The 15,471-nt window shown below is 49.6% G+C and overlaps 1 protein-coding gene across 1 annotated transcript in view; it reads left to right on the top strand.

The window, feature by feature from the left end:
* Nucleotides 1-8,350: 8,350 nt before the first annotated feature.
* The window catches only part of TBR1 (T-box brain transcription factor 1), a 70,471-nt gene continuing 63,350 nt past the window's right edge, over nt 8,351-15,471 (top strand). The window contains exons 1-4 of the mRNA XM_078683856.1: nt 8,351-9,042; nt 11,432-11,586; nt 11,814-11,935; nt 15,003-15,161. Of these exons, the coding sequence (XP_078539982.1) occupies nt 8,351-9,042; nt 11,432-11,586; nt 11,814-11,935; nt 15,003-15,161 (1,128 nt within the window). The remainder of the gene's footprint in view (nt 9,043-11,431; nt 11,587-11,813; nt 11,936-15,002; nt 15,162-15,471) is intronic.

Genomic DNA, 15,471 nt, shown 5'->3' with positions numbered 1-15,471 from the left:
AAAAACAATGCAGTTCTACACAAACAGCGACTATGGGTAACCTTTGTAACTTTTATAAAAAATCTCTCTTCTAACTGGAAAGAGGATCATTTCTTATGTCCCAATTGTTTTTCAACGTATTTACACATCCCATATCGCATATTGTTGACTGTATTCTTAAATTCGCATTAAAATTCATACTTTGATTGTGTGTATCAGCGTCATTCATTTCTATTAGCTTATTCTGTCATTATCAGTTGTGGGAATTTAGCATAACATACATTAGTTTATAAGAAAAAATCAAGTCACTTAGCGGGAGATGGCTTCTCCCCAAGCAAATTGCAATTCAACCTTGAAGGTCACGGAAGGACAATTCCTACATGGAGTTACCCAAATCGTCATATCAACATTAGTATCTGCAAGAGTAGTAAAAATGCACACTCCAGCACAATTCGTTATCACATAGCATTTCTATAATAGTTTTCACCAAAAAAGTTCGTCAGACTGGGAACCCACTGGAAGAAATTAGTTTATAAATGTCAACTCCAGCCCACAACCCACTATATCAGATAAACTACCTTTCAATCCAAATTATCGCCGGAATTGCATTTAAACTGTGCTTCTACTTGGGGACCAACATATTTGAGGTTCAAACATGTACTAATCGTTTTGATGTGTTCTTACATCTTGTTTCCACAGGTGCATTTCTGTATGGAGAATGTTAAAGAAACAAAACTTACTGAAATTGCACTCTGAGGTCTTACACCGTCTACCCCATGTTACCCATGTTACATACCCACATTAGGTTAACTTGACCATCTCTCTGAATCCTGCCTCCACAGAGGCTGCTAAATGTTTTACAAGTACTTTGACGTTCAATGATATCCTAAGATGTCAGTCAGTCATACTGAGCAAAAAAAACTGAGTTAATTAACCTTTCATAGATCTTTACGCAGGAGTAGTTAATTATTTAGTGTGCTTGCTTCGTGTACCCAGAGTGTGCATCACTCATTGAATTGGTTTATACATTGATGTCATCTATGATATCATAAATGGCACCATGTGATCTCATTGATGACATTTGCGATATTGTCAGTGATGTCATGGTTGATGACAATGTTAATATTGATGTCGATATATGCAATGATACAGTTATGTACAAAAACAAAAGATAATCACTGGTGTTGAGATCCTCTGATATGACCTCTCCATCAACCCCGGGTCAGAAGTACGTGGTCAGGCAGGCCCTGCGCCTTAGACCTGAGGCTACTGATTGACGGATCACAGGTGGGATGGCACCCCACCTGTGAGACAAATGCATGAACAGGAAAAACACAGATTAGTCCCACAGATGGGCAGTGACACCACAATGGTCCTGGGAGACTGGCCCCAATAAAAAATACATGTCTGGTGGGGTGTGTGTTCCCAAAGCACCATAAGTTAGATGCCACATGAAGTTAGGAACACTCAGCCAATCAGGACACAGCCCACACTACACATGCAGTGATCAAGTCCTCCCTATGCTGGCTAGCTAGACACGTTACCCACTGGCCCTCGTTGTGTCCATGTAAGGTTGAGACCCACCTGCATTTGTCATCAGGTGGGAGTAATTTATGGCTTCATGACAAGACCCACATTCCACTCCTGAAACAGGATCTATCAATTGTTTTATGATGCTTCAAGAAATGTACAAAAAGACATTCAAAACGACTGTACTTTGATCAGTCCTCAGACCCATTTCTGTATGCTGCACTCCCGGCTGTAGTGTCTGATTAAACCAACTGTTCCTGTTTTGCCCGACTCCTCTTGTCTTTGTTTTTTCGAGGTAAATTCATATACTAGCAACAGCATTTACAAAGAGATCAGTCATAAGTACTGAATGGCGGAAGCATGCGTTATGGCATTCTGAATGCTCCATGGGCCAAATACGGGGGAAGGATAAGTGCAGACCCTGACCTGCTCCCAATCCACTGTGTGCCAAACCCCTCTGTGCATGACCTCTAGCCATAAATATTAACCACGGGCAGAGAGCTACGCCCCCCCTGCGCAGTGTGCGGAGATTTGCCTACTTTGCGTTCCGCTGAGAACGCAGAGTAGGCAAATCTCTGCACACTCCGCGGCGGAGTGGAGTTGACCAGCCCCTGCCTCCCACCCATCCTATTAACAATTGATAACAACTTTTAAAAAACATCTTTAAAGTAAATAAAAACACCTTACCTTAGCTGCGGCGTCCCCGGGCTGCCCTCCTACTCTTCATCACGTTCTCTGGAAAAACTGCACATGTGTGAGCACCTGCGCAATTCTCACGAGAAATAAGCATGTGGGGGCGAGCGTGCAGTTGCAGTTTTTCCAGAGAACGCAATGAAGAGGAGGAGGGCAGCCCAGGAACACCACAACTACGGTAAGGTGTTTTTATTTAATTAAAAGACATTTTTTTAAAGTTGTAATCAACTGTTAGTAGGGCTGGAGGGAGGCAGGTGGCGTAGCGGAGCTTCACAGAGTTTGTTCTCAACTCTGTGGCCCTCCGCGTAGCCCCGCTATGCCCACTACGCCTGGGGTTAATAGATATCAAGAGTTGGGTAGCGGGGAGGGGGCTTTAGGAATGGGGCTAGCCTATGGCCTGGTGCTGCACCGAACTCTAATGCTGCCAGTCCCCACTTTGTATGGCCTTTGGTCATTTTGCAGTGAGCCTGGCCACAGGCCTGTGCCCGACATATCCTGCAGCCAACCCTTACTTCATGTGGGGACTGAATGAAGACCCAACCCACCCACCGGGCAGCCAACTCACTATGAAGACATGAAGACAACACACAGCCTTTAGCCAGGATTACCCAAAGGCATGTCCACCCCACCATAATTCTCTAAGAACATTACATGTACTACTCTGAGAAACTGCTGCCTAGTTTGGTAAAAGGGGGTGGTGATGGACGGAGCATCTGAACCAATCAAACACTCACACCCAGTCAAAAGATCTGGGTTTAATCCTTCACCGTTCTTTAGCCCACTCTGCCACCCCAGTTCAGACATGGCTATATGCAAATCAGTCTGACCCTGTGCCTCATGGGAACTGTCCAGCCCGAACTGCCAAGCCATGCCTTCCCTGGACCGGAAACAAGCTTCCGAGGGCCGGTTTCTGGCATTACAGCCTTCTTCAGCCCGGCTTGCTTGAATCCAGTGGCAAAGTGAGCATACCCTGCCATACTTATGGCGAACAAAGCGGTACAAAAAGGAGTTTGCTAAGACATGACAGGGCTGGAGGGATTTTTCAGGTTCATAATTAAACATTACTACCGGCTACTGAGTGGACAATGGATAATGCACTCTGCAGTGGGTGTTAAACGCTGTTAAATATAATTATGAGCATCAGCCGAAGGTGATGACTCCGAATGAGGGCACGGGCAATTAACAACTGTTAACGGTCCGCAGCATGTAAACACGCGATATAAATAATAAGGCTATTACACCCAGTCCTCCTAACTCACTAGACAGAGGAAGACAAACGTGTAAACTGTCTTGTATGGTCTATGTCCCTTCTTCACACGCTCACCGAAATTAGAATGCAGGTAAACAACAGAAACGAGTGCCAGCATCTGATTGGGGAGAAATTTCAATATTCCCTACCGGATGATATTAATAAGATAGGAACCGGGCTCGAAGGTGAGGCCAGCCCTTCTTAACAGGGAGATTTCAATCTTTTATTGGAAATTACAAAGAAATTTCGGCTTCCATCGTCTAGTTGCTTTAAATGTAAACATCTTAGGGATTTTCTACCCTTCATGATAGGAAAGGCCTAGGCTGTGTTTCAATAATGTCTGTAGTCTTAAAATACCAATCACTATTTAATGTCCAATACTAATACACTTCCTTTACCATGATGGCGATCAAACTAAGTCAGTTGGACAAAAGAAATTGGGGTGCCCTTTAAACATACTAATGTTGCAAATTGAGTGGTAAAAGTGTGCCAGAAGGTGGTTGAATCTAAACACGAGTTCAAATATTTAAAAAAAATATTTACAGTACACTAAATCCTAAAAACGTTATAAATAGGATTGGTGTTTTAGTCTCTCTTGTTCCAGTTGCAGCATAAAGCAGATTCCGTTCATACTTTCTTATGCATTCCACCATTCAGGGCTACTTGTGGGAATGTTTTACAAAGTCCACTTTAATTATTGTTCCGACTGCGAAAGTTTGTCTGGAAACAATAGCCATGCGTTTGCGTCATGCTGACAGCTGAATCAATGGTTGATCTTTTTTTCTGGAGTTTTGATAGTATCTCATTTTAAATGGATGGATGGTTTCCCACCTACTTCAAGCAATGCAACAATTAGATACTGGAAAGAGTATTTTATGACGTTTTATTTTATTGTGGAAAGGGCAGCCAATGGAAATGTAACAATACAAGAGAACTGTTTCAGAGATGTGTACTTGCACTGTGATCAATTGACAGAAATTGCTCACTAACAATATTTTTTATGTTTATGCTGCTGCAAATTTTCCGTTTTTGTCTGTGTCCCTGAATCTACCTTTGCAATTGGTCCCTCGGTTACTGGGTCAGATTGATCTAGAATTACAGTGGATTTGATCCTGTAAAGAATGTTCCTAAGATTCTTTATTCTCGCTGCAGGTTTCATTCTTAATTTTATTGCGTTTTTTTATAGTGTTCTCATGTTGCATTTAATTTTAGTTTTCTGTTTTTTAGAATATATATTTTCTCCATTTTTTACATTCATGTCTTTTTGTATTGCCATTTTATTCCATGTTTATTTTGCCTTTTTTGTTCTATTTTGATTTCATGTATATTAGAATTTGACATTCTTTATTTTTTTACGTTCAAATACTTTTGTGTTCTAATTTTAGTCCCAGTTTCTTTTTAATTTTGTTTTCGTGTTGTATTTTGATATTGCGTATTTTACAAATTGGCATTCTCTGTTCTCCTTTGCTGATGCATTTCGTTTGGCACATTAATTCCGTCATCCTTTTCAGTGTTATTGCCCTGCTCAGTTTTGATTTTATGTGTCTGTCACTTACCTTTCTTTAATATTTTAATTTTTATTTTATATTACATTTTTCTTGTATGGTGCTTTTTTAATAAGTGTTATTTTGTTGAGTTATCAGGATTTAATTTTATATTTTAAAATCTGCGTGCAGTACTCACTTTCCTTCTGCAATGCTTGTTCTTAATAAATGTAAATTCGGAAGAACAGGAAACCCTACTACAATAGGTGGCAAATTCAAAGGCTAGAAAGCTGGGGCACCATATGGTAAATGGCGTCATATTGAATAAATTAGGACATTTCTTTAACTTCCATTTGAATTAATCTGACACCTTTTTAGCATGTTTAACTTATTAAAGCTATCCCTCCTTTCTGCAAACGTGGGTTCATTTTTATTCAAACTTATTTTTTTCCAGGCAGACAGCAGTTCCCTCGAAATTGCTTCATCTTGTCCCCAAACAGGCCAACGGCACAGAGGGTGAAAATCTACAATCCTCCCGTCAGCTTTATTTTCAGATCACGCGAGTGCTGTAATTGTCAGTTCGCGATTCGCACTTGGCCTTGGCGTCCGGGTAGAGCGGAGCAGCGCGTTTCCAAAGCTACAAAGGGCTGCTGGTGACTGAAGAACTCGCAGGCTGCTCGCTGTGGTACTGCAGACTCCGCGGCTGCAGCACGGCTCGGTGCCCCCGGGGTACGGGAACCTGGGCGACCAGAGCTCACAGGCCGTCCAGTGCCTGTCCCCGAATCTGTACATACACTTAGGATGTGATGGATTCAAAGAGCTCTGCGGCTCTGCACTTGGCGATGACAGCTGCTTCCAGTCTGTCCTGCAGCAAAATAACTTGCTTCTGGCGGTGGGGCAGCGCCGCGCCCCAGGGGAGGATGAAATTCTGAGTCCTGCGCCCGGCACACCTGGATTGCCATCAGGTATGGCTGCCGCTCCGAGGTAAACCTCCGCGTGCACAGCGGAGTATGAACAGGTCTCCGTGAGACAGGCAGAAAGACTAATCAGAAGTGCTAATTCGACCCACACAGAGATCTGTGCAATGCATACCACTGGGACACGGGTGCGAGTCCCGGCAGATTCATCCAGCCCTTCAGCTATCAGATAATATTAATAACTCTGAGACTTCTGCGATAAAGTTCCATTTAAACCATAGAATATTACTCAGAACGCAAGGCTTGCTTGTAGGACCGGTACATGCGCTCTTAGCGCCAGGGAGCTTCTTAACGGTGACCGTGGGTGATGGCACCCCGCTTGGGCGCCAGTTGGGCATGTTTCAGACGCACCTAGGTACAACGGGCAGTGGTTGTTAGGCGCGAGTGGATGAATGCTGCCGGGAGGTGGCACGTCTGTGGATATCCGGTTCACTGCAGGCGTGTTCAGGGCAGTCTCTGGACCCAATTGCCTCTCCCCCCCTAACAGGCGTAGCTATCAATAGTGCAGCAGGTGCAGTAACACCGGAGCCCTGGTGTGCAAGGGGCCTTCAACACCTTCATTTGTGGCTGTTTTTCACTACAAGCTGGCATAGGGAGGGTCGCGTTTTTGCTCGCGTTGAGGCCTACGGCGGCCTAGCTAGGCCACTCTCCCCAAACAACGACATAGCGATCTCTTCGTGACGGAACCAGCACCTCTACTCTTATATGTCCACGGCCCTTTCCCGTGAGTGCTGTGGAATCAGGTGTGGCAACATTGTTACGTAAACCCTGCACTTGTTGCTGTGTGTAAACAATAGCCCCGCCGCCATTGCCGTCTTCTAGTGCTTAATTTGGGATCAAAGCGCCAACCTCATGGGTTATTTAAGGACCTGGGCACAGGAACCGTGATTTTAAAGCGCCAAGAACCGGCAATTAAAGCCCTTGAGCACTGGCGCGGCGTGATGTCGCACACTCCGGGCCCCTCTCTCCACTGACCACCCGCGCCATTGGAGACCACATCACAGTCCCACCAACCGCACAGTGTAACAGCAAACCGCCAGCCCTCCGGCCGGCTGGACCGGTGTATACTGCACGCTGCTGTAGCGCCTTATGTGCGAATTTAGCCCCTCGGCGCTGTTAAAAGAATAATACAACAGACTTGCTAAACAATATCATATTTCAAAACACATCTCGTGGATTCCATCAATCACTTTCGCGTCCAGTTGCCGAATTACAGCGATAAATAAACAGGGCCCCGTGATGACAACCCCCGAGCAGCGCCGAGAGGCGGCCTGTAGTGGGGCCCTCCCACTTCCTGCTTCCTTTCACTAGCATCGGTGCATGTGGGAAAGCCCACCACAGAGCAGTGCGAGCAGGCAGGGGCGCAGGCACCTCAAGGTAGGCTTGCCTGCTAAAAATACCCTGCAATGACAGGCCGGTGGCAATGAACAGCACGCAAGAATGGGGGAACGAGCGTGCTCTGTAGTGCAGCGCATCTGAAGCTCACAGACCATGTGAGGGGCCCGGCGTTGTAGGAGAGTGAACGGGGCTCCCCCTTCGAGCGCCCTGGAGGGGGTAGGCCACCTGCCCAGAATGCTGTGACACACAAACGCATGCACATGTTAGGTGCCACGCTGGTGTTTTGGTCTTAGTACAAAGGATGCCAATGAAACAGGAACAAAATCAAAGTATCGTCTGCAACTGCATAACGCTTAAAATGTTTATTACACAAGAATGCAATATGTATTCTGGGACAACCGGTAAGCACCGCCGCAAATCAACAAACCATGTCTGCTCAGTTGCTAAACAATGAATTCAAATACCCGCAGATGGTGGTACATTGAAGGTTTTCACAAGTGCAACATTAACCAAAATCGTGTTTCGAGCCGCAATGGTGGCTGGAATAGGAAGGGGGTGAACATTCCTGGTAGTTGTAATCCGAAGGCATTACATAAGGCGATCAGCGGAGGTGCCTCTGAAAGTTGGATAAATCGCTTTTAACAAGCGTTAACATTCCGCAGAACACTCGGCCCAAGGTAGCGACGAACGCGCGTCTCTGACACTGCTCGGTGCCTAACGATCAATTATCCCGAACAATTACAAATGAAGTTTAAAGGTTGTCGGGGACTTCAGGCACGAGGTGGAACGCCCCCGACCCCTTGCTCACAATAAAACCATCTCGTGCAACCTGCTACCCAGCGCCCAGGAGCCAGGTGATTATCCTAATTAATGTCGATCTAATTAAATTACTGTCGGCAGCGACCAATGACGAGCGCCGTCTCATCGGCGGCGCCGGCAGTAGGATCAAAAGTGCTGCGTGAGGAGCGGGCTGTGTCAGGCGGGTGAGCGGCGGCTGCTCTCCCCGGAAAGTGCTCGGAGCTCGCAGGCGGCGCTCTCACCCGGAGCCGGCGGAAGGATCCGCGGCCCAGGCGGGGCGGGTCCGGCAGGCCGGCGGAGCCATGCAGCTGGAGCACTGCCTCTCCCCCTCTATCATGCTCTCCAAGAAATTCCTGAATGTGGGCGGTGGTGGGTACCCCCACCCGGGCGGGTCCGAGCTCGCCCTGCACGAGCACCCCCTCATCTCGGCCACTGACAGCCTGGAGCGAGCCTCACCTCTGAAAAAAATGGCCAGGGGGCTGTCGAATCCCCACCCCGAGGCGGGCAGTTTCTCTGACTCCAAGGAGGCGCCAGGGGACGCGCACAGGAGCAAGCTGTCCCCCGCCCCGGACGGGGGCTCTGAGACTCGTCACAGCTTCGATGGGGCTGCGGCAGAGCGCTATCTCCTGCCTCAGCCCAGCCAGCCGCAGCCCGCCTCCGCCGCCACCGGCAGCATGTTCTCCTACCCCGGGCAGCACGGGCCCGCCCACCCGGCCTTCTCCCTGGCCAGCCCCGGCCGGTACATGGCGCACCACCCGGTCATCGCCAACGGAGCCTACAACGGGCTGCTGAGCGGCGCCTCGGGGCAGGGCTACCCGGCGCCCGGCTACCCGTACAGCCAGCAGTACGGCCACTCGTACCAGGGCGCGCCCTTCTACCAGCTCTCGCAGCCGGGGCTGGTGCCGGGCAAGGCGCAGGTCTACCTCTGCAACCGGCCGCTCTGGCTCAAGTTCCACCGGCACCAGACGGAGATGATCATCACCAAGCAGGGCAGGTGAGCGGGGCCGGGGGCAGGGGGGGAAGCACGGGGTATGTGCGGGCTGGGAGTGGAGCATGAAGTATGTATGGGTAGGGGGATAGAGCATGGGGTCTGTATGGATCCTCTATGGGGCAGGTGAGTCGAGCATGGACCCTGCGGAGTAGGACAGGTGACCCACATGTACAGGCGAGGGCAGTGGACTTGGGGGTGTTGTACATGCCAGGAAAGTGAGGTTTGGGGTCTGTAGAACGGGGCTTAAGAGCCGAGCTGGATGTCTATGCGGGGAAGGGCAGTCTCAGGAGAGGGGTGCTGTAGTTTGTGAGGGCTGTTAGATCCTAGCCTCTGGTTTGTGATATGGGGGTTTGTGTGGGGTATTGGAATGGAGTTGGAGTATTCGTGTGGTCTTGGAGTGGTGCCTGTGGTCTGAGCGTGGCAGGAGCGCGGACCTGGTGTTTATGTGGCACGCTGTTGGGGCGTTTGTGGGTTGTTAGAGTGGAGCCTCTGGTCTAGCGGGATCTCACCGAGGTAGGTGAGCGGGGCCGGGGACTGAGTACAAGCAGCGCTGTGTGAGGGACGGGAGCTCGGAGGGTCTCTCCTCTCCCGTCCCCGCACAGTGACGTCTGCTCCAACCTCACCTTCCCTTCTATCGCACTCGCCTCCAACTTTTTTTCTTGCACATTTAAAGTGCACGCAAGTTTTGGATGTCTTTAGTAATTTCATTTATGCAGCACATTATCAGCATTTTTACTATTTTTATGAATGCATCGCACAGACCAAGCGAAGGATCGCTCCGATGAGCTTTAGAGGCAGCAGCAATCCGAAGGCAACACAAATTGTTCGCACGAACAGAGCACTGGATTTCAGACTGCTTGTAAAACCAGAAAACCAAAAGTCTTTTCACCAGTTTTGCATATATTAGGCCAGCCTAGACTATTTTGCTTGCCACCTCTATAACACACACCTGTTACAGAGGTCTTATCTAATGTAGGGATATTCTTTGCAAAAATAATTATGTTTATTTTCTCTCAATTTCTTTGGAAACATTTTTTTTAAATTCTGACAAACCAATGTGCTGCTGCGGATTATCTCATTTTTATTTCTGAAAGCTCTAGAAGCATTTTCTAAGCTGCCTGGGCGCAGGGATGGCAGAACTCGGAACAAAAAACAGCGAGGATAAAAAAGTTCTCCCCCGCCCTAATCAAATTCAGCCCTGCCATTGAGAGGAGAGAGCAAGGGGTTTGGATTAACCCTCCTGTCACTAAAGCAGGCTCTAGCCAGGTGCCCGCCCGAGGAATGCCACGGTGCCCGGATGACCAGTCCAGCCCCGGTCAGGATTCCAAGCAGGGGCCCGATGCACTTGCGGGCGGAACCGGAGTCTGCCCGGTTTGCGCAGTTCTCGCTAGTTTCGGCTGCACCGAGACTCCTCTGCCGGGACTCCCCGGTTGGCTCCAGCTTGGGATTCTCTGGCATGGGCTGCGCACAATATGGAAGATGCAAACTAACCCGGGCTTCTTAACGGTATATAGAACAATTGGGTTTGAATTATTGACCAGTTTTTGGTGTGTTGTGCTATATGACCACATTTAAATGTTTTTTAGAAGTCCGGCCTGCAAAACATATATTTTTTATATTTGTTTTAATGTGTAGGTCCAATTTGAAGACATTGGGGGTAAAACTGCAACCAGGGAAAATGCAGTAATTATGAAGATCGGCAGGGGTCCATTGATATTTGTGACTGCTGAGGAGCGAGAAGGCGGGAAGATGACCTCCATACGAGAATCCATCCCTTTCTCTGGGAGGTGAAGCCCAGGACGCAGAGGGCAATGGCCGAGTAGGGCGTCAAAGTGTGGGGTTCCATCGGGCAATTTTGACCAGGCTGTGACTCCGCGGGTACCTCCGAGCTGTGCGCTGGGGTCTCGGACAGCGTAGCAGGGGGGGAGTGGGGGGACACCTGGTGTCACCCACTGGGTTCTTTCAGAGGGTGTAACGCACGTGTCATTTCTGTCACCCTCTGTATCTGTGAGCCCCAACCTCGGGGCAAGTGCACAAGGGAGGTATAGTTTTCTGGGATTTTCATTTGCATTCCATTGGGAAACATTTTAATGGTTGATAAAGTAATGCCTCTGCAGATGAGGCACGACTCAAAATCTAGAGAATCTCCCTCTGAGATAAGAGAACGAAAGTTTGGATGGCTGCTCACAAACAGCGACTTTTAAATACACTGCCTCCTTTTCAGCATCTGACATCTTACTCTACAGCATCGTCTAAACTAAAGCATTTCATGCCCTGTCATTTTGAGGCAAATTCTATTTCTCCGCAAGAATATACCACCGAAATTCTTCATTTTAATAATGATTCTGTTTTTTTTTCTTTTTAATTTCAGTATTTTATATTTTCTTCGCAGGCGCATGTTCCCGTTTTTGAGCTTCAACATCTCGGGCCTGGACCCCACTGCGCACTACAACATCTTCGTGGACGTGATCCTGGCCGACCCGAACCACTGGAGGTTTCAGGGCGGGAAGTGGGTTCCTTGCGGCAAAGCGGACACCAATGTGCAAGGCAAGTGCCTCCAATTAACACCTCCTCCTCGCACGTACCAAGGTGAGAAGCATTAATTGAGGCCTTTCTGGGCCGGCCTGGCTGCCTTTTCTTCTCCGCGACACCCGACAGATGATGTGAAGCGGGGAGCTCGGAGCTGCTGCAAAACAGATTTTAATGAAAGGCCGAGGCGTCGCCCTGGGAATCGCGCCCGACGCCGCCTCACGGACTGTCTCTTTCTCTTCCAGGGAACCGAGTGTACATGCACCCCGACTCGCCCAACACCGGGGCCCACTGGATGAGGCAGGAGATCTCCTTCGGGAAGCTCAAGCTGACCAACAACAAGGGGGCGTCGAACAACAACGGGCAGGTGAGTCAGAGCGCGGTAGAGTCAAGGCGCTAACTTTGGCAAGAATGCGCAGAACCCTGCAGCGCTCGCTGTGGTCACAATTCCCCCTTTTGATGAATTAACCAACGGCGAGATGTAAACGACCCTCGGTTTAAACAAAAGGCACATACATAGTACGCTAAAAGTAAAAAAAAAGTAGTTTATATTTTATGCCCACGAAGGTCCCATGTATGAGAAGATCCGGCCTGACACGTGTAGAACACTTCGGACTCCCGCTGATTCACTTTAATGTAAGCATGCGCCTGTGCTGTGTCAACTGCCCGCTTTGCTGAATCGGTACTTTCAGTAGCAGTGGCCATTGATCACGGGCGTAGCTAGCAAGTTTAGCAGGTGTAGTGGCACCGGGGCCCAGAGACCCGAAGGTACCACTGTACCGTGATAGTATTATATTGTATTACATTAAACAAGTCACACGGTGTATTTTGCTTTCTTGCAACAGGGCCAATGGCTTCCTCGCTGCGCCACTGGCTTTGATTCTGTATTTGTACTGTCCGTGCAGCTCAGGCTGTACCAGTCACTGCCCACAGCCCCAATTCTGCACAGCCTTTGTCCATGGGGCCTTGCTTATACATCCACTGTCTTTGCATTCACTGTCTCTGGGGATGAACCGGAACTTTAACTGACCGTGAGGCTGAGCCACAGTGCTGAACAGGCACTTTCACCGCCCGTGGCTCTGGCCTGTGTATTCACTGTCTGTGGCACGGAATTGACATGTCAGGAGTCATCTGCTCTAAACATTTGCGTATGTGCCTTGGCTCGGCACTTGCTTGTTGTTTTGAAGCGGCCCATTCAGTGTCCGTGGTACTGAGACAGCACCCCTGTCCACGGTGCTGAAAAGTCGAGTTCACTGCTTGTGGTGCTGAGTCTTTAATTCACTACGTGGTGCTAGTCTTTAATTTCACTATCCGTGGATCTGATTCTGCACTTTCACTGTTCATGGTACTGACCTCCACTCTAATAGATCTTGGTACCGTACTTTAACTTTAACTGTCCGTGGTACTGAACTTAAACTTTCAGTACCCGAGGCGCGAGTCCAGCGCCTACGCTGTCCGAGGTGCTGAACCTGCATCTCAGTTGTCCAGCTCTCCCTGGTACTGAACGACCACCTCCTCTGGCCCTAGAACCGAACGTGCATTTTCGCTGTCCGTGGTGCTGAACGTACACGTTAACAATGTTTATTATTTAGCATATATGTTCAGGGCCCGGCTTTGAATTCCTAGCTTTCTGAGCCGGGTGCTTTAATAGTCTTCTTTAGGAGCTGTCCTTTCCACCCTCATGACAATGGCGCTGTGTTTGCGCTTCTTTCTGAAGTGCCTGTGTGATTACACTTGCCCCTCTCGTGGGTGTGTTAGTGGAGTTGAGTGAGCCCCCAGTGCACGCGCTTTGCTCTCCCCGCTTCGTGTGATACTCGTAGTTGCTCCCCGCGCCAAGTGACGCCGTCAAAGCCTCTGCTGCACAGAGTGCTGTGAACCCCATCTCCTCTTGTTGCGAGGTCGGGTACGCGCGCTTCCCTCGTCCCTTACATACTGTCATCGCTTGCTGTCCCCAGCGCTGCCCTAACCCTGCCTCTGCTGCTGCGAGTGTCGTTGTCCTTGGTCCAGTCCCTCCTGCTGCTTTTGGTGTTATCGTTCACACTGCCTGCTCTATTTTAGTTGGTGCGGTTTGTAATTCTGTCATTGTGCTGTCTGTGGCGCTGACTACGGTGTTACCGTTAGTGCTGTTTCTGGTGCCGTGTGTGGTGCTGTCGTTTGTGTTGTACCTGGTGTAGCCGTGGGTGCTGTGTCCGGAGCTGTCACCGACGCTCCAGTCGGCGTTGTCTGCAGTGTAGTTCTGATGTTGTCCCTAATAATACAGTGGGTCGGTCTGTGGTGCTTTGAGTGGTGCTGTCTCTCGTACTGCCAGCAGTGCTGTTGTTCGTGTTGCTAGCATCGCTGCCCTTCTCCATGCAGATGCTGCTGTTGTGAAGATCCTGTAATGTCCTAGTGTACAATTCGTTGCTCTGTTCCTGTATCTACGTGGCGCTGTCCATGGTGCTGACCCATGGCAGTCAGTTCAAACTGCCCCATGTGCTAAAAGTGGTGCTTTGTGTATTGCTGCCACTGGTGTTAAAAGTAATGCTGTCCCTGATGTTACGACAGGTGCTGTCTGTGGTGCTGTTTCAAGTGTTCCAAGAGGTGCTATCTGTGGTGTTGCTTCCTTTGTTACAAGTGGTACACGCTTTGGTGCTGTCCCCGTTGTTACTGCAGGTGCTGTCTGTGGTTCTGTTCCAAGTGCTCCAAGTGGTGCTCTCTGTGGTGCTGTCCCCAGTATTACAATTGGTACTCTCTGTGGTGCTATCCATGGTACTGGCTGGGGTTCTTGCCCTGGTGTTAAAATCGGTGCTCTTTGTGGCACTGTCTCTAAGCTGGTACTGGCTGGGGTTCTTGCCCTGGTGTTAAAATCGGTGCTCTTTGTGGCACTGTCTCTAAGCTGGTGCTGTCTGTGGTGTTGTGCGCTGTGCTGACCTTTGTGACCGGGGGAAGCACCACGCAAACCACTACAGAGAGCACCCAATGCACCATTGGGTGCTCTCTGTAGTGGTTTGCGTGGTGCTTCCCCCGTGCTGCTAGGGGGTCTGTCTCTGGAGTTTTCAACGGTATTGCTATTTTTTTTGCTCTTCCTGGTATTGCAACCGGTGGTTGGCACTTGGTGTGTCCACGGTGCAGTTTATTGTACAATCCCACGTGCTACAACTGGTGGTGTGTGTGGTTCTGTCTGTGGAGCTCCGTGTTGCGCTGTTCCTCGTGCTGCTAGTGGTGCTGTCGCCGGCTTTGGCAAAGGTGCTACCTTTCTCTGAGCAGATGCTGAGCGGTGGAGCTCCTTGGAGGCCCTAACGTCCTTGCTGTGTTATTTGCTTTTCTCTACAAGGCCTGTCCGTGGTGCTGTCCTTCATGCTGGCCTTCTGTGATGTCCTCTTGCTGTACCTGACGCGTGTCCTTGCCTGATGTAATTGCTCTCCTCTCTCTCTGTCCCCATGCTGCTTCTCCAGATGGTGGTCCTGCAGTCCCTGCACAAGTACCAGCCGCGGCTGCACGTGGTGGAGGTAAACGAGGACGGCACGGAAGACACGAGCCAGCCCGGCCGAGTGCAGACCTTTACCTTCCCCGAGACGCAGTTCATCGCCGTCACCGCCTACCAGAACACCGACGTAAGCACAGTGCCTTGTCATACCCCATGTCTTGCTGTACATCGCGCCTTGATGTTCCCAAGTCCCTCTGCGCTGCTACCGCCCGTGGCTGGGCACAGAGAGCCGCCTCACCCCAAATGACCCTCCCTCTCCTTCCCACCGGTCAACAGCACTCAAGGTGCGCTGGGCACAGGGCGCATCCTGGGTAGCTGCACCCACAGTCCATTGAGTACGAGGGACCCGGCCAGCAGCACTCACCGCCCACTGAGCACAGGGAAGCACACCACTCAATAGCACCCACAGTCCGCTGAGCACAAGGGGCATCCCGGCC

This window comes from Lissotriton helveticus, chromosome 3_1 (genome assembly GCF_964261635.1).
Source record: "Lissotriton helveticus chromosome 3_1, aLisHel1.1, whole genome shotgun sequence".
NCBI classification, from domain to species: Eukaryota; Metazoa; Chordata; class Amphibia; order Caudata; family Salamandridae; genus Lissotriton; species Lissotriton helveticus.
Note: the sequence above shows the minus strand (reverse complement) of the source record. Positions and strands in the feature narration are given on the sequence as shown.